Source organism: Chiloscyllium plagiosum, unplaced genomic scaffold (genome assembly GCF_037043375.1).
Source record: "Chiloscyllium plagiosum isolate Xiang-an unplaced genomic scaffold, Cpla_swu_hap1 HiC_scaffold_27, whole genome shotgun sequence".
Taxonomy (NCBI): Eukaryota; Metazoa; Chordata; class Chondrichthyes; order Orectolobiformes; family Hemiscylliidae; genus Chiloscyllium; species Chiloscyllium plagiosum.
The window spans coordinates 90,344,520-90,367,901 of record NW_028270165.1 but is presented as its reverse complement, the minus strand read 5'-3'; the positions used below and the strand labels follow the sequence as shown (position 1 = coordinate 90,367,901).

At 46.1% G+C, this 23,382-nt stretch overlaps 3 protein-coding genes across 10 annotated transcripts in view; 2 read left to right on the top strand and 1 right to left on the bottom strand.

Annotated features, from left to right (window-relative positions):
* LOC148144974 (uncharacterized) overlaps positions 1-23,382 on the bottom strand; it is a 271,778-nt gene that overhangs the window by 49,223 nt on the left and 199,173 nt on the right. The window lies entirely within an intron of this gene.
* The window catches only part of LOC148144975 (uncharacterized), a 199,411-nt gene that overhangs the window by 3,358 nt on the left and 172,671 nt on the right, over positions 1-23,382 (top strand). The gene's annotated exons all lie outside the window — the stretch shown is intronic.
* The window catches only part of LOC148144978 (sulfhydryl oxidase 2-like), a 146,216-nt gene that overhangs the window by 71,529 nt on the left and 51,305 nt on the right, over positions 1-23,382 (top strand). The window contains exon 3 of one of the 8 annotated variants that reach the window (XM_087975476.1): positions 1,387-1,801. The exons of 6 other annotated variants lie outside the window; for them this stretch is intronic. Coding sequence is in view for 1 of the 2 variants with exons in the window: in XM_087975470.1 (XP_087831596.1) it covers positions 1,387-1,471 (85 nt within the window). In the remaining variant the exon portion in view is untranslated. Of the gene's footprint in view, positions 1-1,386; positions 1,802-23,382 lie in introns of those variants that run through there. One more of the 8 variants, XM_087975470.1, reaches the window with a different exon arrangement.

The window sequence follows — 23,382 nt, the reverse complement described above, 5'->3', positions numbered from 1 at the left end:
ACTATACACAATATTCCAAGTGTGGCTGCTCCAGCGTTTTGTATAGTTGCAGCATGATATTGCGGTTCCGGAACTCAATCCCTCTACCCAATGAAACCTAACACACTGTATGCCTTCTTAACAGCACTATCCACCTGAGTGGCAACTTTCAGGGATCTATGCACATGGCCTTCCTGTTATTCTTCCCAAAGTGAATCACCTCACATTTAGCTGCATTGAACTCCATTTGCCACCTCTCAGTCCAATTCTGCTAATCCATCCACCTATGCCTGCATCTAAGTAATTTATAAAAACGTCTCCAAGGGACCCACCAGCAAGGAAGTTCTTGTAGAGATACTTTAACTAAGAGGTGGGGGATCGCCTACCCATGGACTTGTTTGATCACGTACAACATCCTGATCGGGAAAGCCACTGACTGAGTATCGATGCGACCTGGAATGATCTGAGATTATCCTGGTGTCATATGGTGCACAAGATCAGACGCTTTCAACATGGAGTCGCTTGAGCGATGGTGTGAGCTGCCAGAGGAAGTGGTGGGTGCTGATACGATGACAAGTTAAAAGGCTCCTGGAAGGGCATCTGAATATGAAGGGTTCAGATGGGTCAGGGCCAAGTGATGGCAAATGCAACTAGAGTCATAGAGATGTACAGCACAGAAACAGACCCTTCGGTCCAACTCGTCCTTGCTGACAAGATAGCCAACCCAATTTAGTCCCAGCTGCCAGCACCCAGCCCCTATAGGGGCCACACCCAGCCCCCATAGGGGCCAAGTGATGGCAAACGTGACTAGATTAATTTAGGATATCTGGGTAGGTTGGGCCAAAAGGTCTGTTTCTGTGCTGTGAGACTCTAATTGTCTTCAGTGGAATCAGAAGTGTGGTTGTGAAGGCTGGACTTTCAGAGCATGTTTTGCCCTGACTGGGAGCAGAAGAGTTTGACTGAAGTGTGTCGGTGTTAATGCCTTGATGTCTCATTTTACTCCCACCTTCCCGGGGTCGATAATCATTTTGTCTGGTTCTTCCTCAAGAAACTGCATTGCAGGTTCACCCTGAATTGACACGTTTTTTTTGCTTCCCAAAATCAGACCTGCTCACTCTCGGCAGGATCCCAGTGTTGTGAAAGATATTAACTTACAGGTGGAGGTATCCAAAATTCAGAGAGATGTCAGTCTTGACGTTTTTGCTTTTCTGCCCCTGTAAGATCCTGAATCAGCACCTTCAGGAGAATGAGATAGAGCAGAGTGAGAACAGAGGGGGAAGAGGGTGTGGAAGTGCTTTCAATTTTGTGGAACAACGAAAGAAAAGAATATTCCACAGAAAGTAGAATTGCTTGTTCTGAATTTCTACCCTGCACTGATAGTAATGACTTTTGTAACCTGTTTTTAAGTGTATTGGAAGATCTGAAGACTGAAGCTTCAAAATCAACAGATGAAGGGCTTAAGCCCAAAACATTGACTCTCCTGCTCCTCTGATGCTGCCTGATCTGTTGTGCTTTTCCAGCGGCACACTTTTCGACACTGACTCTCCAGCGTCTGCAGTCCTCACTTTGACATCAATGTCTGACAGTCACTCAATCCATCGGGACCGCAACAATTTTCAACTATGATTCTGTGAGAAGGAGCAAAGTTTTGGTTCCTGTTTGAGTACGTTTTCAGCATCCGTGGGACTGGATGAGAGACCCTACTTTTGAAGTGCACTGAGTGTTGAGCCTGGGAAGAGGAATTCATGGTGGGGAGGGGCTCCACACGCATTTGTGTGTAACTGAAGCTTCGGCCATGGAGAAACCCGAGGAATCCAGCCCTGTGGAGAAACGATGGAAGTATGGCGACTGCAGGAAAAGCTTCTGTGTCCCATCTGTCCTGGAGACTCATCGGCGCAGCCACACCAGGGAGAGCCCGTTCCCCTGTCCCGTCTGCGGGAAGGGCTTCAGCACTTCTTCCACCCTGCTAACCCACCAGCGGATCCACACTGGGGAGACGCCCTGCAGCTGCCCAGTGTGCAGGAAGGCCTTCAGCGATTCCTCCACCCTGCTGAGGCACCAGCGGGTCCACATGGGGGAGAGGCCCTTCAGTTGCCCCGGGTGCGGGAAGAGATTTACCCAGGCCTCCAGCCTGCTGACCCTCCAGTGGATCCACACAGGAGAGAGGCTCTTCAGCTGCCCCCTGTGCGGGAAGGGCAATTACAAAGGTGGAAATGTGTTGCTGGAAAAGCACAGCAGGTGAGGCAGCATCTCGGAAGGGCTAATGCCCGAAACGTCGATTCTCCTGTTCCCTCGATGCTGCCTGACCTGCTGCGCTTTTCCAGCAACACATTTCCATCTCTGATCTCCAGCATCTGCAGACCTCACTTTCTCCCCAATTACAAAGGGACAACTTGGTGGTGACCAATAGTAAAGAAGTGAGGTGGGTTGGGGATGGTGTAGGGTGTGCGCTTTGACCTTGAACTGTTTAAAAAGCAGCTACTTTTTCTCTGCCTTTTTGCTGAGGGGGTTTGAAGCTGTAACAAAGTTGGATCTCAATAAAAGTTACCTGAATTTACCCCCCGCTCAGACTCTCATTGAAAGCTTTGAGCGCCAAGGTTTTTGTTTTAAAGCTGCTCATTTCTTTCAGCCTTCTGCACTAAGCTTCCAATGTCGAGTATCAGATGGATCAGAATGAGCAGCCAGTTTCGTTAGAAAGTGAATTTTTCAGGAGTGCATAGTGTGTCATTTCATCGGCGTTGTAAAGTTTACTGGCAGCATTGGGAGGTGTGGGTTGTGCTCACTAGACATTATGTGGAGGAGCGGGTGGTGGACTCGCCTGGACGAAGTTAAAAATCACACAACACCAGGTTATAGTCCAACAGGTTTATTTGGAAGTGAGAGCTTTTGGAGCACTGCTGCTTCATCGGGTAGCTGTGGAGCAGGATCATAAGACACAGATTTTATAGCAAAAGGTCACAGTGTCATGCAACTGAAAGGATATATTGAACAAACCAAGATTGTTGTTAAGTCTTTCACGTTTTAGAATGTGTTGCAGGTTTCAGTTCATTAATATGTAAATCCCATAACATCTTTTGATTCACATTCTCAAGATGACTTCAGTTTTTTTTGAAAAAAGTCACAACTCAGCCCAGATAAAGGTGTGAGGTTCGAGTCTGTCAATGTCCCAATTTTGAATCAGACTGGTTCTATTTCCAAAGGATGAATTTATAAAATATTACATGGATTGACTGCCTGCAGACTGTGTACTTGTTGAGCAAAATTGAATGTATCTGCAAATATAATTCTGCCAATACAAATTTGCTCAAAAAGTGATATGTGAGTTTATGCATGAGTGCACATAAGAGTGTGTTGGGGGTGTATGTGTGCGTGTCTGAGAGAGCACGTGTGTATGAGTGAGGTATGAATAAAAGCAAGGGCTTGTGTTTTGCTAAAGCAAGGACGGTCAGGACTTGTACAGTTAATGGTAGGGCCCTGTGTCATGCTGTAAGAGAGACATGGTGGGGTTCAGGTGCACAGTTCTTTCAAAGTTGCTTCGCTGCGAGACAGGGTGGTTAAGAAGGCGTTTAGCACACTTGCCTTCATTGTTCATAGGAGCTGGGACATCATGTTGAGGTTGTACAGGATGTTGGTGAGGCCACTTTCAGAGTACCGAGTATGGTTCTCGTGTCCCTGTAATAGGAAGAATACTATTAGAGAGGGTTCGGTAAAGATTTACCAGGATGTTGCCAGGACTGGAGGGTTTGAGTTATAATGACAGACTGGGACTTTTTTCACTGGAGCACAGGAGGTTGGGGGGTGATATCATGGAGATTGATAAAATCACGAGGAGTGGAGGTAAGGTGAAATGCAAAGGGCTCTTCCTTATCGTTGGGGAGCTCAAGACTAGGGGGCATATTGCTTTAAAGTGACAGGAGAGAGATTTAAAAGGAACCTGAGGGGCAACGTTTTGACAGAGGATGGTTGACATGTGAAATGAACTTGCTGAGGATGTGGTCAATGCAGGTACGTTTACAAAGTCTAAACGACATTTGGATGGGGACATGAAGAGAAAGGTTTAGAGTGAGGCTAGTTTAGTTTGGGAACCCTGGTCGCCATGGATGAATTGGACCAAAGAATCTATTTCTATGCTGTCTTCCTCTCTGAACCAGAAGTGATCTTATTGAAACCAGTAGAATTCTGAAAGGGGCTTGACAGGATAGATGCCAATAAAATGCTCCTTTGTGGTGGGAGTCATAGAATCCCAACAATGCGGAAACAGGCCATTCAGCCCTTCTATTCCACACTGGCCCTCTGAACAGCATCCCACCCCCTTATTCAGTATTTCCCATGGTCAATCCACCCTAAGTTTCACATCCCTGGTCACTATGGGTACTTTAGCACAGCCGATCCACCCGAACCTCTACACCCTAATCTGTAAATTACCTTCTCAAAAATGTAATTTAAATGTAGAAAAATGTGAGTCTGACTCAACATTCAGGCGCAGACAGAATTCACACTTATTGTTAGAAAAGCTCTGCATTTGAATGACATTCTTGAGAAGGTAACAAAAAACAAGTTCTGGGATTAACAAACCAAAGAGCAGAAACCTATTCTAAAAGATGAAGGATTTCATCTAAAATTGTTTGATGTGTCACATTTCCATGACGCTAGACTCCTTTGGATATAAATTGTGATCATGATCTCATTCTCCACAACTACCTGATGAAGGAGCGGCGCTCCGAAAGCCAGTGCTTCCAAACAAACCTGTTGGATTATAACCTGGTGTTGTGTGATTTTTAACTTTGTCCGTGGGAAACACATGAGTTGTGGGACTGCTAACAGTTCTTATTTTGTGATCTATTCCAAGTGAAATTTCTCCTCTGCACAGGCACAGTTTGTTTTTGTGCTTTGTGCGAGATCGGGCTAGCAGCTTTTAAATCCTTATGTGAAGCAACAGAAGTAAACTGTTGATCAGCAATTGTATTCCGAGAGTGGTACTTCCAGCTCTGGTAATCCTGTTGCATCAACAGAGAGAGGGTGAGGATGTCACATCTCAAGAGCAGACAGAAAAGTTATTTCGCTTGTTGAGTCGGTTCCTCACTCAGATGAGACTGGATACTGCTTTTAATGGATCATAATTAAATGCTACAATGAAACACCTTAAATTCAAGGAATTTTGAAAGGGCAAACGAACAGTAACTTTGAACAGAGATGTTCTTCCATTTCTAACCTTGGTTGAGCCATATGAAGCATTTTTACTGATAGCTCCATAATCACGTTCCTGCTGGATTTTTTTCAGGGCAAACAATTTCTGGTGGGAAATTTCTGCATCCTGGGAAGGCGGGGAAATGAGAAAAAAAGCTGTTAAAAGCATTTGAACTGTGGGCCCATGAGCTCTCGTGGGAGCAGTACATTTGCCAAAAACATTTCGGAAGAATTCTGTGTAACTGTTGGACTGAAAATAGTTTCCCCACTGAACGTTAAACAGGTATTGAGAACGTTGCTCAATATAGATTGTGTTCCTGAGGACCAGAGGAGGATTGAATTTGCCAACGTGAACCACACTTTGCAGAGAGAGGAATTTTCTCCGGATGGAATAGGTTAATGGAAGTCAACAATTGTCAGATTATTTCGTGAAAATAACAGCTGGTATGGGGATCCCAGAAGAGGGGAGTCTGTAATGAGCACACAGAAACAAACCCTTCAGTCCAGGCCAACCAGATGTCCTAAATTAATCTAGTGACCCATTTGCCAGCATTTGGCCCATATCCCTCTGAATTTTTACCATTCATGTCCCCATCCAGATGCATTTTCTTCTTTGGAGAATACTTGGGTGAGAGCCAAGATATGCAATATCTCAATGTATAATAATGAAGCAGCTCATTTATTCTGAAATTATTTCAATTAGTTGGTCAATTGACAAATAATAGCTGCATAACTGTTGTCAATATTGATACTCAGGAAAGCTATTTTGTTTAGTAATATTTCCTTTGTAAAGATCTTATCCAAATTATAAAATGAATGTATTTTCATATGAAATAAAATTTGCAGTGTTTTATTAAATGGTTGAAAGTAACTTTGCACTTAATTGCTCTATTTGGGATTAAACATTGCTCACCACTAATGATATTACCAAGCCAGGTAATGAAACGTCTAGATATCAAACCTACAGCTCAGCGAGCAAACCTGCACCCTAAACATTCTACTTTGCTGAAAGACTGCACAATCTGCAGGCAGTCAGTACATGTAATATATTGTCAATTCCACTTTGAAAATAGATAATGAGCCCACTACTTTTTGGATGTGAGCATAAGTGGTGTAGTAAGTAAGTTTGCTGATGACACCAAAATTGGAGGTGTAGTGGACAGCGAAGGGAGGTTACTTCAGATTACAATGGGATCTTGATCAGATGGGCCAATGGACTGAGAAGTGGCAAATGGAGTTTAATTTAGATAAATGCGAGGTGCTGCATTTTGGGAAAGCAAATCTTAGCAGGACTTATACACTTAATGGTAAGGTCCTAGGGGGTGTTGCTGAACAAAGAGACCTTGGAGTGCAAGTTCATAGCTCCTTGAAAGTGGAGTCGCAGGTTGATAGGATAGTGAAGATGGTGTTTAGTATGCTTTCCTTTATTTGGTCAGAATATTGAGTACAGGAGTTGGGAGGTCATGTTACTGCTGTACAGTTGGAATATTGCGTGCAATTCTGGTTTCCTTCCTATCAGAAAGATGTTATGAAACTTAAGGGTTCAGAAATGATTTACAAGGATGTTGCCAAGACTGGAAGATTTGAGCTATAGGGAGAGACAGAACAGACTGGGGCTGTTTTCCCTGGAGCGTCAGAGGCTGAGGGGTGACCTTATAGAAGGTTATGAAATCATGAGGGGCATGGATAGGATAGATAGACAAAGTCTTTTCCCTGAGGTGGGAGAGTCCAGAAATAGAGGGCATAGGTTTACAGTGAGAGGGGAAAGATAGGAAAGAGACCTAAGAGGCAATCTTTTCATTTAGAGGGTGGTACGTGTATGGAATAAGCTGCCAGAGGAAGTGGTGGAGGCTGGTACAATTACAACACTTAAAAAGCAACTGGAGGGATATGGGCCCCGTGCTGGCAGGCGGGACGAGATTGGGTTGGGATATCATGCACAGGGATGTGCAGGTTAGGTGCATTAGTCACGGGTAAATGTTGAGCAATAGGGGTAGGGGAATTGCGTGGATGGGTTACCCTTCGGAGGATCAGTGTGTAGTCTTTGGGCCGAGTGGCCTGCTCCCACACTGTTTGGAGTCTGTGAAGGGGAAGGGATTTTTGTAAACTGTGCAAGGCAATGCAGGCGTAGTGCGGGGGCCTGCTGTTGGCCTTGCCCTGCCCCTTGCTCCTCCCCCTGTTGTTGAGCTGTCTAACAAACATCTCCTCTTTCTCTGCCTTTTTGCTGGGGGCAACTGAAGCTGTAACAATGTTGGGACACAATAAAGGTTACCTGAACATTCTGCCGGACTCAGACTCTCATTGAAAGCTTAGAGCTCCAAGCGGTTTTTATTTTAAAGCTGCTTATTTCTTGCAGCCTCCTGCATTAAGTTTCCAATGTTGTATATCAGATGGAGCAGTGACTGAGTAGCTGGTTTCGTCAGAAGTTTACATTTTTCGGGAGTGCAGGCACTGCATTGTTTCAACGGCAGTTTACTGGCAGCACTGGGAAGTGTGGGCTGTGTTCATTAGAAAGGAGGTGGAGGTGCTGCTGTTGGACTAGGTGGGATATGGTTTAAAAATCACAACACCGGGTTATAGTCCAACAGGTTTATTTGGAAGCACTTCATCGGATAACTGTGGAGCAGGATCATAAGACACAGAGTTAAGAGCAAAAGGTCACAGTGTCATGCAACTGATATGATATATTGACAAATGTAGATTGCTGTTAAGTCTTTCATCTTTTAGAATGGGTACATCGCAGTACTACTATTCAGTCATATCCTCAAGATCACAAGGGTTTTTTTAAACTGGTGACATCTCAGCCCAGACAATGTATGTCAGTATCCCAATCTTAAATCAGACTGGTACTATTTCCAAACTAGGAATGTATAAAACATTACATGGATTGACTACCTGCATGTTGTGCGCTTTTTGTGCAAAGTTGAATATATCTGTAAATATAATTCTGCAAATGCACTCCATCGTTATGTGTGGGTGTGTGCGCGCGCGCGAGAGAGAGCATGTGTGCACATGCTTTGTCAAGGGAGTGTGATGGAGGAGAAGCCTGTAAGAGGGTGTGTCTCCATCTGAGAGAGAGTGTGTGTATGAGGGGTACAGATAAAAGTGAGGGATTGCATTTTCCTAAAATAAGGGCAGGACTTGTACAGAGGGATATGGGGGGGGGGTTCAGGTACATACTTCATTGAAAGTTGCATCAATGGTTGGAAGGGTGCTTCAGAAGGCATTCAGCACACTTACCTTATTTGTCCACACCATTGAATAAAGGAGTTGGGACATCATTTAGAAGTTGTACAGGATGTTGGTGAAGCCACTTGTAGAGTACTGAGAACGTTTCTGGTGGCCCTGTAATAGGAAGAAGACTATTACAGAGGGTTCAGTAAAGATTCACCAGGATATTACCAAGACTGGAGGGTTTGAGTTATAAGGAGAGGCTGTGAATCTCTTCACTGGAGCACAGGAGGTTGAGGGGTGACCTCATTGAGATTGATATAATCATGAGGGTTCTAGGTAACATGATCAAAAATAGCGAGGAGCCTGCACGGTGATGTCAAGTGACTGGGGGGGGGTAGAAATTGTGGCAGTTGGACACTTTAAATCCATCAGGAACAGCATCTCTATACAGCATACTGTGCATGTCAGGTGAGATGCCAGAAGACTAGAGGTTGGCTAACATTGGGCCACTGTTTAAGAAGGGTGGTAAGGACAAGCCAGGGAACTATAGACCAGTGAGGCTAACGTCAGTGGTGGGCACATTGTTGGAGAGAATCCTGAGGGAGAGGATGTACATGTATTTGAAAAGACAAGGACTGATTCGAGATAGTCAACATGGTTTTGTGTGGGAAATCATGTCTCACAAACTTGATTGAGTTTTTTGAGGAAGTTACAAAGAGGATTGAGGAAGGCAGAGCAGTAATGTGATGTATATGGACTTCAGTAAGGCGTTTGACAAGGTTCCCCGTGGGAAACTGATTAGCAAGGTGAGATCTCAAGGAATACAGAGGGAACTAGCCATTTGGATACAGAACTGGCTCAAAGGTAGAAGACAGAGGGTGGTGGAGGAGGGTTGTTTTTCAGACTGGAGGCCTGCGACCAGTGGAGTGCCAAAAGGATCGGTGCTCGGTCCTCTACTTCTTGTCACTTATATAAATGATTTGGATGCGAGCATAAGAGGTACAGTTAGAGGGAGAGGCTGAACAGGCTGGGGCTGTTTTCCCTGGAGTGTCAGAGGCTGAGTGGTGACCTTATAAAGGTTTAAAAAATTATGACGGGCATGGACAAGATAAATAGACAAAGTTTTTTCCCTTGGGTTGGGGAGTCCAGAACTAGAGGGCATAGATTTCGGGTGAGAGGGGAAAAATGTAAAAGAAACCTACGGGGCAATTTTTTCACACAGAGCGTAGTACGTGTATGCAATGAGCTGCCAGAGGGAGTAGTGGAGGCCGGTACAAATGCAACAATTAAGAGGCATTTGAATGGGTATATAAATAGGACAGGTTTGGAAGGATGTGGGCCAGGTGTTGAGGAGCGGGACTAGATTGGGTTGGGATATCTGGTCGGCATGGACGGGTTGGACCGAAGGGTCTGTTTCCATGCTGTACACTTCTGACTCTATGCTGGTTCAGCAAAAGCCGCGCATGCTCTGTCTGCAGAAACAGTGCAAACCCTTCTTTAAATGGACCAATGAGAAGCCAGACAAGGAGCCTGGTCCTCCTGCCAATCAGAGCTCCCCAATTGTCTGAACGCAGAAGATGGACCATCAGGTTCTGAAGCTGCTACTCCTCTCCAAATGAAGATCGAGCTTCATCTCAGACTGCAACGTCCTTCCTCTCTCCACCATCTGTGAGTACGGCACTGTCTTTACCATTTCATTTTTTCATTCTGGGGTTAAATTGCTGACTTGCAGCAACTGAAATGAAAGCGAGTGAATCTAGGGAAGGGACAGTCGGGAAACGTTGGTCCAGGTCTGTGTCTCAATTGGCAAACGCACGGCAAATGCAGGCCCACAATGTGAAGTTATAGCCTCGGTTATGAAAAAATAACTGCTGAAAGGAGGTACGTTGTTTAAATGGTGACATATTGGGATGTGGACAAAGTGAGGACTGCAGATGCTGGAGATGAGTGTCGAATAGTGTGGCACTGGAAAAGCACAGGTGGTCAGACAGCATCCGAGGAGCAGGAGAATCGACGTTTCAGGCACGAGCCCTTCCTCAGGAATGATGTGTGGATGTAAAACGTGGCCTCAGCGTCCTTCCACACCAGTCACTGCCAGTTGTCAGACGGATGCAGCAAGCAATCAGCCAGGCAAGAGGAATATTAGCAAGAGGAATTGATTTCAGAAGTCGGGATGTCTTCCTGCAGTTAGGGAGTCATTGAAGAGATTCAAGGCTGAGTTCATCTGATTTTAGAACAACCATGAAGTGGATGTTTATGGGGGAAGGCAAGGAAAATGGTTTCAAGACCAGTACAGAACAGTTACAGAGTCATACAGCACAGAAACAGACCCTTCAGCCCAACTAGTCCATGCTGACTATATTCACAAACTAAACTAGTCCCACCTGCCTGTGTTTGCCCCATATCCCCCTGAACCTTTCCTATTCATGTACTTATCCAAATGTCTTTTAAACCTTGTTACTCAACCTGCATCCACCATTTCCTCTGGACATTCATTCCACACAAACCACTGTTTAAAAAAAAGGTGCTCCTCATGTGTTTTTTAAATCTTTCTCCTCTCACCTTAATTTGCTCCCTAATCTTGAAACGACATGCCGTTCACCTTATCTTTGCCCCTCAGTTTTGTAAACCTCTATAAAGAGAACAAAGAACCTCACAGCACGGGAACAGGCCCTTCAGCCCTCCAAGGCTATGCTGATCGAGATACTCTGTCTAAACCTGCTGCCTATTTTCTAAGGATCTGTATCCCTCTGCTCCTTGCCCATTCATGTATCTGTCTAGCTACATCTTAAATGACACTATCGATCCCAACCCTACTGCCTCCGCTGGCGATGCATTCGAGGCGCCCACCACCCTCAGTGTAAAGAACTTTCCATGTACATCTCCCTCAAACCTTTCCCCTCTCACTTTGAACTCGTGACCCTGAGTAATTAAGTCTTCCCCTCTGGGAAAATAATTCTTACTATCCACCCCTGTTTACACCCCTCATGGTTTTTCAGCCTCAATCAGGACCCCCACCCTCCACCTCCTTATTTCCAATGAAAATAATCCTAATCTACTCAACCTCTCCTCATAGCTTGCGCTCTCCATAACAGGCAACATCCTGGTGAACACCTCTGCACTCTCTCCAAACGTATCCACATCCTTTTGGAAATCTGGCGATCCGGAATTGTACGCAGTATTCCAAATGCGGCCGAACCAAAATCTTATACAACTTTAACATGACCTGCCAGCTCTTTTATTCAATCCGTCCGATGATGGAACACGTGTTGTATGCTGCCCTGACCACTCTACTGACAGTCATTGCCACCTTCAGAGAACAATAGACCCGAACACCCAGATCTCTCTGTACATCAATTTCCCCCAGGACCTTTCCATTTACTGTATAGCTCGCTCTTGAATTGCATCTTCCAAAATGCATCACCTCGCATTTGTCTGGATTGAACTCCATCTGCCATTTCTCTTCCCAACTCTGTATCGTCTGACAGTCCCCTTCACTATCTGATATTCCATCAATCTGAATGCCCATCTGCAAACTTGCTAATGAGGCACTCGACACCTTCACCTTTCAACCTCCTGTGCTCCAGTGAAAAAAGTCCCAGCCTACCCACCAATAGGTGTGAATTCTGTCTGGGTCCCAATGTCGAGTCAGCCTGACATTTTTGATAGAAAAGCTCTGCATTTAAATTACGTTCTTGAGAAAGTTACTGAAAACAGGTTCTGGGATTAACATACCAAAGAACAGAAACAGTTAAGCAGTTAGATAACACTTTCGAGTGAGAAGTGTGTATAACATGATCTCACAACTCCGATACTCAATGCTATGAGCAATGAAGGAAAGCAAACCAAACGCTGCCTTCACTACTATCCACCTGAGACTGCAGCACTCCAAGGTCTCTTTATTCTGCAACACTCCCCTTAACTGTGTCAGTCCTGCCTGGATTGCTTGACCAAAATGCAAACTCTGATTTCTCTAAATTAAACTCCAACTGACACTCCTCGGCTCATCAACCGATCCCATAAATTCTAATTTATAGTGAACTCTTTCCTATCTCATTCCTTGGAAGCTGAAAATCTCCATCCCACAATCAGTCCCTCCATTTTCACTAGTTGGACTGAAGGGGCTGTTTCTGTGCTGCATGGCTCTGTAACTCGGCCCTGTACTAGTCTTAAAACCATTTTCTTGCCTTCCCCATAAACATTCACATAAAAATCAGATTAACTCAGCCTTGAATATATTCAATGACCCCCTAACTGCAGGAAGACATCCTCACTTCTGAACTTAATTCCTCTTGCTAATACACCACTTGCCTTGCTCATTGCCTGCTGCACCTGTCTGACAACTGGCACAGAAGGACACTGATGCCCCTCTGAACATCCACGCATCATTCCTGATGAAGGGCTCGTGCCCAAAACTTCGACTGTCCTACTGATCGGATGCTGCTTGACCTGCTGTACTTTGCCAATTGTGGTCTTCTCCACATCGGGAAACCGAGCGTAAACTTGGGGAACGGTTTGCTGAGCATCACAGCAGGGGTCCGCAGAGGCTGAGCGGACTTCCCAGTCTCCACCCATTTTAAAGCCCTTTCCCACTCCCCTTCTGACATGACTATTTTTGGCTTCCTCCATTACCACAACAAACCAAACCACTAATTGGAGGAACAAAACCTCATCTTCTGTCTGAGCAGTCAACAGCCCGGAAGACACAACATTGAGTTCTCCAATTTCAAATAATCTCCCATCCCAGCCCCCAACACACTTCCCAACCCCTTCCACTCTTCCCTTCCAACTAGATTCCTTCCTCCCATTCCCCAACCAGGTCGTACCAGGTTATGGGGATAAGGCAGGAACAGAATACTGATTGAGGATGATCAGCCATTATCACAATGAATGGTGGTGCTGGCTCGAAGGGCAGAATAGCCTTCTCCTGCACCTATTGTCTATTGTACCCTCTGCCTGTCTCCACCTTTCCCCACTTCAATACCCTGACCACAGCACACCCTTGTTCCACAGCTCTCCCTCTACCCACCCCCAGACCTGAACAAGGGTACACCAGATCCCTCGACTTCTCCACCTTCTGATACTGCCTAGCTTGCTGCGTTCTTTCAGTCTCCTGCCTGTCTATTTTGCTAATTGAGAACAAAGGCTTGGACTAACTTTTCCAGACTCTGTCCCCTCACCTGGATTCACTCCCATTTCTTTCAGTTGCTCCAAGTCAACAACTGAACCTCAGAATGAAACGTAAATGGAAATGGGGGGTGAGAAAAGAGAGTGCCGTACTCTCAGATGTTGGACAGAGGAAAGAAATTGCAGTCTGAGGTGAACCTCAATCTTCATTCAGAGAGAGGAGGAGCAGGAGCTTCAGAACCTCATGGTCCAACTTCCACATTCACCAATAGGGGAGCTCCGAATGGCAGGAGGACAATTCTCCCTCCGGTCCTCCAGAGCTCCTTATTTGTCCATCTAATGTAGGTCTCGTCCCTTTTCTGCCGACAGCGAGGAACATGCTGGTGTCACCAAAACATTGAGCAAACGTGTGCCCTGCTTGTTGACACTGAGGAGTGTACACAATATGCACTGTAGCAATGCTGGTGTCATTAACAGATTTTAAGTGTCCAAATTCCTATGGGAGAACAAAAAGGGTACAGCCATAATTTTTTTTGCATGTGGCTCAATATTTGATTGCTTTTGCATTTGTCTGGCTGCTCAATGTTTAAGTCTTTCCCTCAGTGTTGGGGTGAGATTCACAACTAGAGGGCATAGGCTTAGGGTGAGACCACAAAGGCACCTGAGGGGCAACGTTTCCATGCAGAGGGTGGTGCATGTATGGAATGAGCTGCCAGAGGAAGTAGTGGAAGCCGGTATAATTACAGCATTTGAAAGGTATCTGGCTGGGTATCTGAATAGGAAGGGTTTAGAGGGATATGAGTCAAGTGCTGGCAAAAGGGACTAGATTAATTTAGGATAGCGGGTTGGCACGGACAGGTTGGACCTAATGGGTGTATTTCCGTGCTGTACATCTCTATGACTCTAAATAATAAAAAGTTGACTTTTCTCAATAACAAACGATATCCATGTTAACAAGGCTTAGTGCACCACATGCTTTACTAACCATTCTCAACAGGTCCTGCCCCTTCAATGACTGAGGAACATATACATGCTGGTGCATAGTATCCTTCACTCGTATTTATACACTACCCTCAGCAATTGCACAAGTAACAGCAAAGGGCAAACGGCACAAGGATTAAAACACAGTGAGGGGCAAACGGCACAAGGATTAAACCAAACAGTGAGGGGCAAACGGCACAAGGATTAAAACACACAGTGAGGGGCAAACAGCACAAGGATTAAAACACACAGTGAGGGGCAAACAGCACAAGGATTAAAACACACAGTGAGGGGGAAACAGCACAAGGATTAAACACACAGTGAGGGGCAAACAGCACAAGGATTAAACACACAGTGAGGGGCAAACAGCACAAGGATTAAACACACTGAGGGGTAAACAGCACAAGGATTAAACACAGTGAGGGGCAAACAGCACAAGGATTAAAACACACAGTGAGGGGGAAACAGCACAAGGATTAAACACTGTGAGGGGCAAACAGCACAAGGATTAAACACACTGAGGGGTAAACAGCACAAGGATTAAACACAGTGAGGGGCAAACAGCACAAGGATTAAACACAGTGAGGGGCAAACAGCACAAGGATTAAAACACACAGTGAGGGGGAAACAGCACAAGGATTAAACACTGTGAGGGGCAAACAGCACAAGGATTAAAAACACAATGAGGGGCAAACAGCACAAGGATTAAACACTGAGGGGCAAACAGCACAAGGATTAAACACACACTGAGGGGTAAACAGCACAAGGATTAAACACACAGTGAGGGGTAAACGGCACAAGGATTAAACACACAGTGAGGGGCAAACAGCACAAGGATTAAACACACAGTGAGGGGTAAACAGCACAAGGATTAAACACACTGAGGGGCAAACAGCACAAGGATTAAACACACAGTGAGGGGCAAACAGCACAAGGATTAAACACAGTGAGGGGTAAACAGCACAAGGATTAAACACACAGTGAGGGGCAAACAGCACAAGGATTAAACACACAGTGAGGGGCAAACAGCACAAGGATTAAACACAGTGAGGGGCAAACAGCACAAGGATTAAACACACAGTGAGGGGCAAACAGCACAAGGATTAAACACTGTGAGGGGCAAACAGCACAAGGATTAAAAACACAATGAGGGGCAAACAGCACAAGGATTAAAAACACAATGAGGGGCAAACAGCACAAGGATTAAACACTGAGGGGCAAACAGCACAAGGATTAAACACACACTGAGGGGTAAACAGCACAAGGATTAAACACACAGTGAGGGGCAAACAGCACAAGGATTAAACACACAGTGAGGGGGAAACAGCACAAGGATTAAACACACAGTGAGGGGCAAACAGCACAAGGATTAAACACACAGTGAGGGGGAAACAGCACAAGGATTAAACACACAGTGAGGGGCAAACAGCACAAGGATTAAACACACAGTGAGGGGGCAAACAGCACCAGGATTAAACACACACTGAGGGGCAAACAGCACAAGGATTAAACACACAGTGAGGGGTAAACAGCACAAGGATTAAACACACAGTGAGGGGTAAACAGCACAAGGATTAAACACACAGTGAGGGGGTAAACAGCACAAGGATTAAACACACAGTGAGGGGGTAAACAGCACAAGGATTAAACACACAGTGAGGGGCAAACAGCACAAGGATTAAACACACAGTGAGGGGGTAAACAGCACAAGGATTAAACACACAGTGAGGGGCAAACAGCACAAGGATTAAACACACAGTGAGGGGCAAACAGCACAAGGATTAAACACACAGTGAGGGGGAAACAGCACAAGGATTAAACACACAGTGAGGGGTAAACAGCACAAGGATTAAACACACAGTGAGGGGTAAACAGCACAAGGATTAAAACACACAGTGAGGGGGAAACAGCACAAGGATTAAACACACAGTGAGGGGCAAACAGCACAAGGATTAAACACAGTGAGGGGGAAACAGCACAAGCGCCAGTAAAAGCCGATGGAAAGTGAGTGTAAAATGTCACTATGACAGGACAGGCCCCACATTCCTTCCCCTCCGTCCCCCCCACAACCTGCCTCACCTTTCACGTCCCGGGCCCAGTACCTTCCAGGTGGCCCCATAGTTGACACAGGGGCCGCCCCACGACCAGTAGAACTCCACCACCCCGGCGGCCGACGAGTTCCCAAGCAGGCCCTTAACCCCATCCGCCTCCAGAATGCTCACCGGCTCCTGGCTGCTGTACAGCCGGCCGGTGTGGCCGTGACACAGCAGCTGCGCCAGGAAGGCGGCGGCGGCCAGTGACGGGTGTCTGCCCCGGGCCGCGCGGCGCCATTTTCCTAACGGCCGCCCTCCCGCCGCTTCCTCGCTCGAGCGACTTCTCCTCCCAACCGCCTTCGGCCCCGCGTGACGTCTGCACGGGGGGATGGGCGGGGCGGGGCCGGGCCGAGGGATGGGCGGGGCGGGGCCGGGGATGGGCGGGGCCGGGCCGGGGGTGCCTCACCGTCACCAAGCAACAGCCACCTCGCGCTACAACTGCTCATTCACAAAAACAAACTCTCCTGTCTCGCTCTGCAGCTGCAGGAGGGACACTGCCACGTTTCCAGGAGCCCTGTCTACATTGGGAAAGCTCACGGCTCAATTTAAACAGATATTCCCACATCTAACGGAACGGCGTCATATCGAAAGGGGGCAATCTGCATTTCAAAGGGACGTGGACATTTTAACGGGTATTTCTGCAAATAAAGAGGTTTAAATGGACGAGATTTCAAAGGGATGTGGGCACATTCAAAGGGATATCTTCATATGTAAAGTGACGCAGTTATATCTAAATGAACCTACATTTTGAAGAGACGTTGCCCTATTTATAAGTAGAGACAGTAGGTGTGAATTCTGTCTGTGTCCCAATGTTAAGTCAAGACTGACATTTTTCTTAGAAAAGCTCTGCATTTAAATTACATTCTTGAGAAGGTAATTTATAGATTCGGGTGTAGGTTAGGGAGGATTGGCCGTGCTAAGTTACCCATAGTGACCAGGGATGTACAGGTTAGGGTGGATTGGCCATGGGAAACACGGAGTAAGGAGTTGGGTATGGGTGGGATACTGTTCAGAGGGCCAGAGTGATATAGATGGGCTGAAGTGCCTGCTTCCACATTGTCTGAATTCTATGACCCTCCCCATAAAGGAGCATTTTATCTGCATCTATCCTGTCAAGCCGCGTTCAGAATTCTACTGGTTTTAATAGAGGTATACAGCACAGAAACAGATACTTCGGTCCAATTCGTCCATGCCGACCAGGATTCCAAACTAAACCAGTCCCATTTGCCTACATTTGGCCCATATCCCTCTAAACCTTTCTATTCATGTACCCATCCAAATGCTGTTTCAATGTTGTAAATGTACCGGCAACTACCACATCCTCAGTAAGTTCATTCCACATACAAATCACTCTTTCAAAATGTTGCCCCTCCAGTTCCTTTTAAATCTCTCTCCTCACATTAAAAAAAAGCCCCCTAGTTTTGAGTTCCCCTACGCTAAGCAAGAGCCATTTGCTATTCACCTTACCTCCCACTCCTCATAATTTAATCAATCTCAATGAGGTCACCCCCCCCCCCCAACTTCCTGTGCTCCAGTGAATAAAGTCCCAGCCTCTCTTTATAACTCAAACCCTCCAGTCCTGACAACATCCTGGTAAATCTTTATCAAACCCTCTCTAATAGTATTCTTCCTATTACAGGGCCACCAGAACTGTACTCAGTACTGTGAAAGTGACCTCACCAACATCCTGTACAACCTCAACATGATGTCCCAACCCCTATACTCAATGGTGTGAACAATGAAGGCAATGTTGCGAAATGCCATCTTAACCACCCTGTCGAGCAGTGATGAAACTTCCAAGGAACTATGTATCTAAACACCCCCCACCTCTGCCCCCCTGCCCCCCCCCCCCCATGTCTGTCTATGAGACCATAAGACATAGGAGCGGAAGTAACGCCATTCGGCCCATCGAGTCCACTCCACCATTCAATCATGGCTGATGGGCATTTCAACTCCACTTACCCGCATTCTCCCCGTTGCCCTTAATTCCTTGTGACATCAAGAATTTATCAATTTCTGCCTTGAAGACATTTAGTGTCCCAGCCTCCCTGCACTCTGTGGCAATGAATTCCACAGGCCCACCACTCTCTGGCTGAAGAAATGTCTCTGCATTTCTGTTCTGAATTTACCCCCTCTAATTCTAAGGCTGTGTCCACGGGTCCTAGTCTCCTCGCCCAATGGAAACAATTTCTAGCGTCCACCCTCTCCAAGCCATGTATTATCTTGTAAGTTTCTATTAGATCTCCCCTTAATCTTCTAAACTCCAATGAATACAATCCCAGGATCCTCAGCCGTTCCTCATATGTTAGACCTACCATTCCAGGGATCATCCGTGTGACTCTCCGCTGGACACGCTCCAGTGCCAGTATGTCCTTCCTGAGGTGTGGGGACCAAAACTGGACACAGTACTCCAAATGGGGCCTAACCAGAGCTTTATAAAGTCTCAGTAGCACAACAGTGCTTTTATGTTCCAACCCTCTTGAGATAATTGACAACATTGCATTCGCTTTCTTAATCACGGACTCAACCTGCATGTTTACCTTTAGAGAATCCTCAACTAGCACTCCCAGATCCCTCTGTACTTTGGCTTTACGAATTTTCTTACTGTTTAGAAAGTAGTCCATGCTTCTATTCTTTTTTCCAAAGTGCAAGACCTCGCATTTGCTCACATTGAATTCCATCATCCATTTCCTTGACCACTCCTCCAAACTGGCTAGATCCTTCTGCAGCCTACCAATTCCTCAGTACTACCTGCCTGTCCACCTAACTTTATATCATCGGCAAACTTCGCTAGAATGCCCCCAGTCCCTTCATCCAGATCATTAATATATAATGTGAACAGCTGCGGCCCCAACACTGAACCCTGCAGGACACTGCTCGTCACCGGCTGCCATTCCAAAAAAGAAACTTTTATCCCAACTCTCTGCCTTCTGTCAGACAGCCAATCCTCAATCCATACCAGTTGCTCACATCGAACACCATGGGCCCTCACCTGGCTCAGCAGTCTCCCGTGCACACACTCTCATTCTCTCATGCACACACACTATTCTATGGGGTGAAATTGTATTGGCAGAATTATATTTGCAGATACATTCAATTTTGTTCAAAAAGCACACAATCTGCAGGCAGTCAATGCATGTAATATTTTACAAATTCTGAGTTTGGAAACAATAGACAATAGGTGCAGGAGTAGGCTATTCTGCCCTTTGAGCCAGCACCACCATTCATTGTGATAATGGCTGATCATCCTCAATCAGTATCCTGTTCCTGCCTTATCCCCATAACCTGGTACGACCTGGTTGGTGAATGGGAGGAAGGAATCCAGTTGGCAGGGAAGAATGGAAGGGGCTGGGAAGTGACTTGGGGGATGGGATGTGAGATTATTTGAAATTGGAGAACTCAGTGTTGTGTCCTCCGGGCTATTGACTGCTCAGACAGAAGATGAGGTTTTGTTCCTCCAATTTGTGGTTTGGTTTGTTGTGGAAGGGGAGTGGGAAGGGGCATTAAAATGGGTGGAGATTGGGAAGTCCGCTCAGCCTCTGTGGACCCGGCTGTGATGCTCAGCAAACCGTTCCCCAAGTTTACGCTCGGTTTCCCCGATGTGGAGAAGACCACAATTGGCAAAGTACAGCGGGTCAAGCAGCATCCGAGCAGTAGGACAGTCGAAGTTTTGGGCACGAGCCCTTCATCAGGAATGATGCGTGGGTGTTCAGAGGGGCATCAGTGTCCTTCTGTGCCAGTTGTCAGACAGGTGCAGCAGGCAATGAGCAAGGCAAGTGGTGTTAGCAAGAGGAATTAAGTTCAGAAGTGGGGATGTCTTCCTGCAGTTAGGGGGTCATTGAATATATTCAAGGCTGAGTTCATCTGATTTTTATGTGAATGTTTATGGGGAAGGCAAGAAAATGGTTTTAAGACTAGTATAGGACCAAGTTACAGAGCCATGCAGCACAGAAAAGACCCTTCAGTCCAACTAGTCCATGCTGACGATGTTCTCAAACTAAACCAGTCCCACCTGCCAGTGTTTTGGCCCATATCCCTCCAAACCTTTCCTATTCATGAACTTATCCAAATGTCTTTTAAATGTTGTTACTGTACCTGCATCCTCCACTTCCTCTAGACATTTAGTCCGCATGTGAACCACTCTGTATAAAAAAAATTGTGCCCTTCAAGTCTTTTTAAAATCTTTCTCCTGTCACCATCAAAATTTGCTCACTAATCTTGAAACCCCAACCTGAGGGGAAGGACACCCGTCGTTCACCTCATCTCTCTCCTCATGATTTTATAAACCCATTCCCCAACATTTACCCCTTCACCTAACACTACAGGCAAATTAGCGTGGCCACTTCACCTAACCTGCACATCTTTGGACAGTGGGAGGAAACCCACACAGACACTGGGAGAATGTGCAAACTCCACACTGTCAGTTGCCCGAGGTGGGATTTGAACCCGGATCTCTGGCGCTCTGAAGTGCTGCTGCTGCTTCAGGTAGTTGTGGAGAATAAGATCATGATTAGACTATTTATAGCCAAGAGTCCAGTTCATGGAGATGTGATACATTAAACAATTTAGATTAAAACTTCCATCTTTTAGGATGGGGTTCTGTTCTTTGGTATGTTAATCCCAGAACCTGTTTTCAGTAACTTTCTCAAGAACGTAATTTAAATGCAGAGCTTTTCTATCAAAAATGTCAGGCTGACTCGACATTGGGACCCAGACAGAATTCACACCTATTGGTGGGTCGGCTGGGACTTTTTTCACTGGAGCACAGGAGGTTGAAAGGTGAAGGTGTCGGGTGCCTGATTAGCAAGTTTGCAGATGGGCATTCAGATTGATGGAATATCAGATAGTGAAGGGGACTGTCAGACAATACAGCAGAATATAGATCGGAGAGTTGGGAAGAGAAATGGCAGATGGAGTTCAATCCAGACAAATGTGAGGTGATGCATTTTGGAAGATGCAATTCAAGAGCGAGCTATACAGTAAATGGAAAGGTCCTGGGGGAAATTGATGTACAGAGAGATCTGGGTGTTCAGGTCTATTGTTCTCTGAAGGTGGCAATGACTGTCAATAGAGTGGTCAAGGCAGCATACAACACGCGTTCCATCATCGGATGGACTGAGTAAAAGAGCTGGCAGGTCATGTTAAAGTTATATAAGATATACCGTGCTGACCTACCGGCCGGTCCAAACGGGGGAGAGTCTCTCCAGCTGTCCCAAGTGCGGGAAGGCCTTCAGTGATTTCCCCCAACTTGCTGACTCACCAGCGGGTCCACAAGGGGGAGAGGCCATTCCCCTGCCCCGCGTGTAGGAAGGCCTTTACCCAGGCCTCCAACCTGCTAAGGCACTGGCGGATCCACTGATGAGAGAGGCAATTCAGCCTCCCCGAATGTGGGAAGGTCTTTACCCACACCTCTGCCCTGGTGACCCACCAATGGGATCCACACGGAGGAGAGGCCCTTCAACTGCCCCGAGTGCGGGACAGTCTTCACCCGCTCCTCCTACCTGCGGAGCCACCAGCGAGTTCACGTGCTGTTGCAGGGTGATTGAAGGAATGATGGCCGAGTGCCATTATCGTCTGGACTATCGACCCAGTTCCAGGGATCCCGGGTTCAATTCCCACTGCGACAGATGGTGGAATTGGAATTTGGTCAGAAATCTGGAGTTCAGAATCTAACGGTGAAACCAATGTTGGTGGGGTTGGGGTGGAAGATATCCCCCATCTCATTATTCAGTTCCTTTTTAGGGAAGGAAACTGTCGTGGGAGAGGATTCACTCAGTCATCCCAGCTGCATCCTTTACGCGGTCTGGTCTACACGTGACTCCAGACCCACAGCAGTCTGGTTGACTCTACACTGCCCATCCAACTTACTTGGATTCAGGATACGGGTTGAAATTGCTGAGTGAGGCAATACTTTCTCCGGGTTAAGGCTGTACCAAGGATCCAATTACAAAGGGTCAACTGGGTAGTGACCAATAATGAAGCAAGTGAGGGGTTGGAGGGGGTGTGTGCTTTTTGGTCTTGAGGTGTTTTTTAAAAATTTCTACTTTTTCTACGCCTTTCTGCTGAGAGATTCTGAAGCTGTAACAAAGTTGGGTCACAATAAAGATTACCTGAGCTTCACGCCGATCTCAGACTCTCGTTGAGAGCTTTGAACTGCAACTGTTTTTTGTTTTTAAACTGCTCATTTCTTACAGGTGAAAGTGAGAACTGCTGATGCTGGAGATCAGAGTCAAGATTAGAGTGGTGCTGGCAAAGCACAGCAGGTCAGGCAGCATCCAAGGAGCAGGAAAATCGACATTTTTCGGGCAACATTGATTTTCCTGCTTCTCTGATGTTGCCTGTCCTGCTGTGCCCATTTCTTACAGCCTCCTGTTCTATGTTTCCAATGTTGTGTATTGGTTGCAGCAGTGACTGAGTAGTATGCATTGTTAGAAATTGTAAATTTTTCAAGAGTGCAGGTACTACATCATGTCATCGGCATTGTACAGTTTCCTGGCAGCACTGGGAAGTGTGGGCTGTGTCCACTGGAAACGATGTGGAGGTGCTGGTGTTGGACTGGATAATGTTAAAAATCACACAACACCAGCTAATAGTCCAACAGGTTTATTTGTCAGCATGAGCTTTCAGAGCGCTTCCTCAGGTAGCTGTGGAGCAGGGTTATAAGACACAGAATTTATAGCAAATTATCACAGTGTCATGCAACAGATGGGACATATTAAACAAATCTAGATTGCAGATTAATCTTTCATCTTTTAGTGTGGGTTGCACGTTTCAATTCATTAATACGTAATCCCCCAAACTACTTTTAATTCACCTTGAGATGATTTAAGGTTTTATAAAA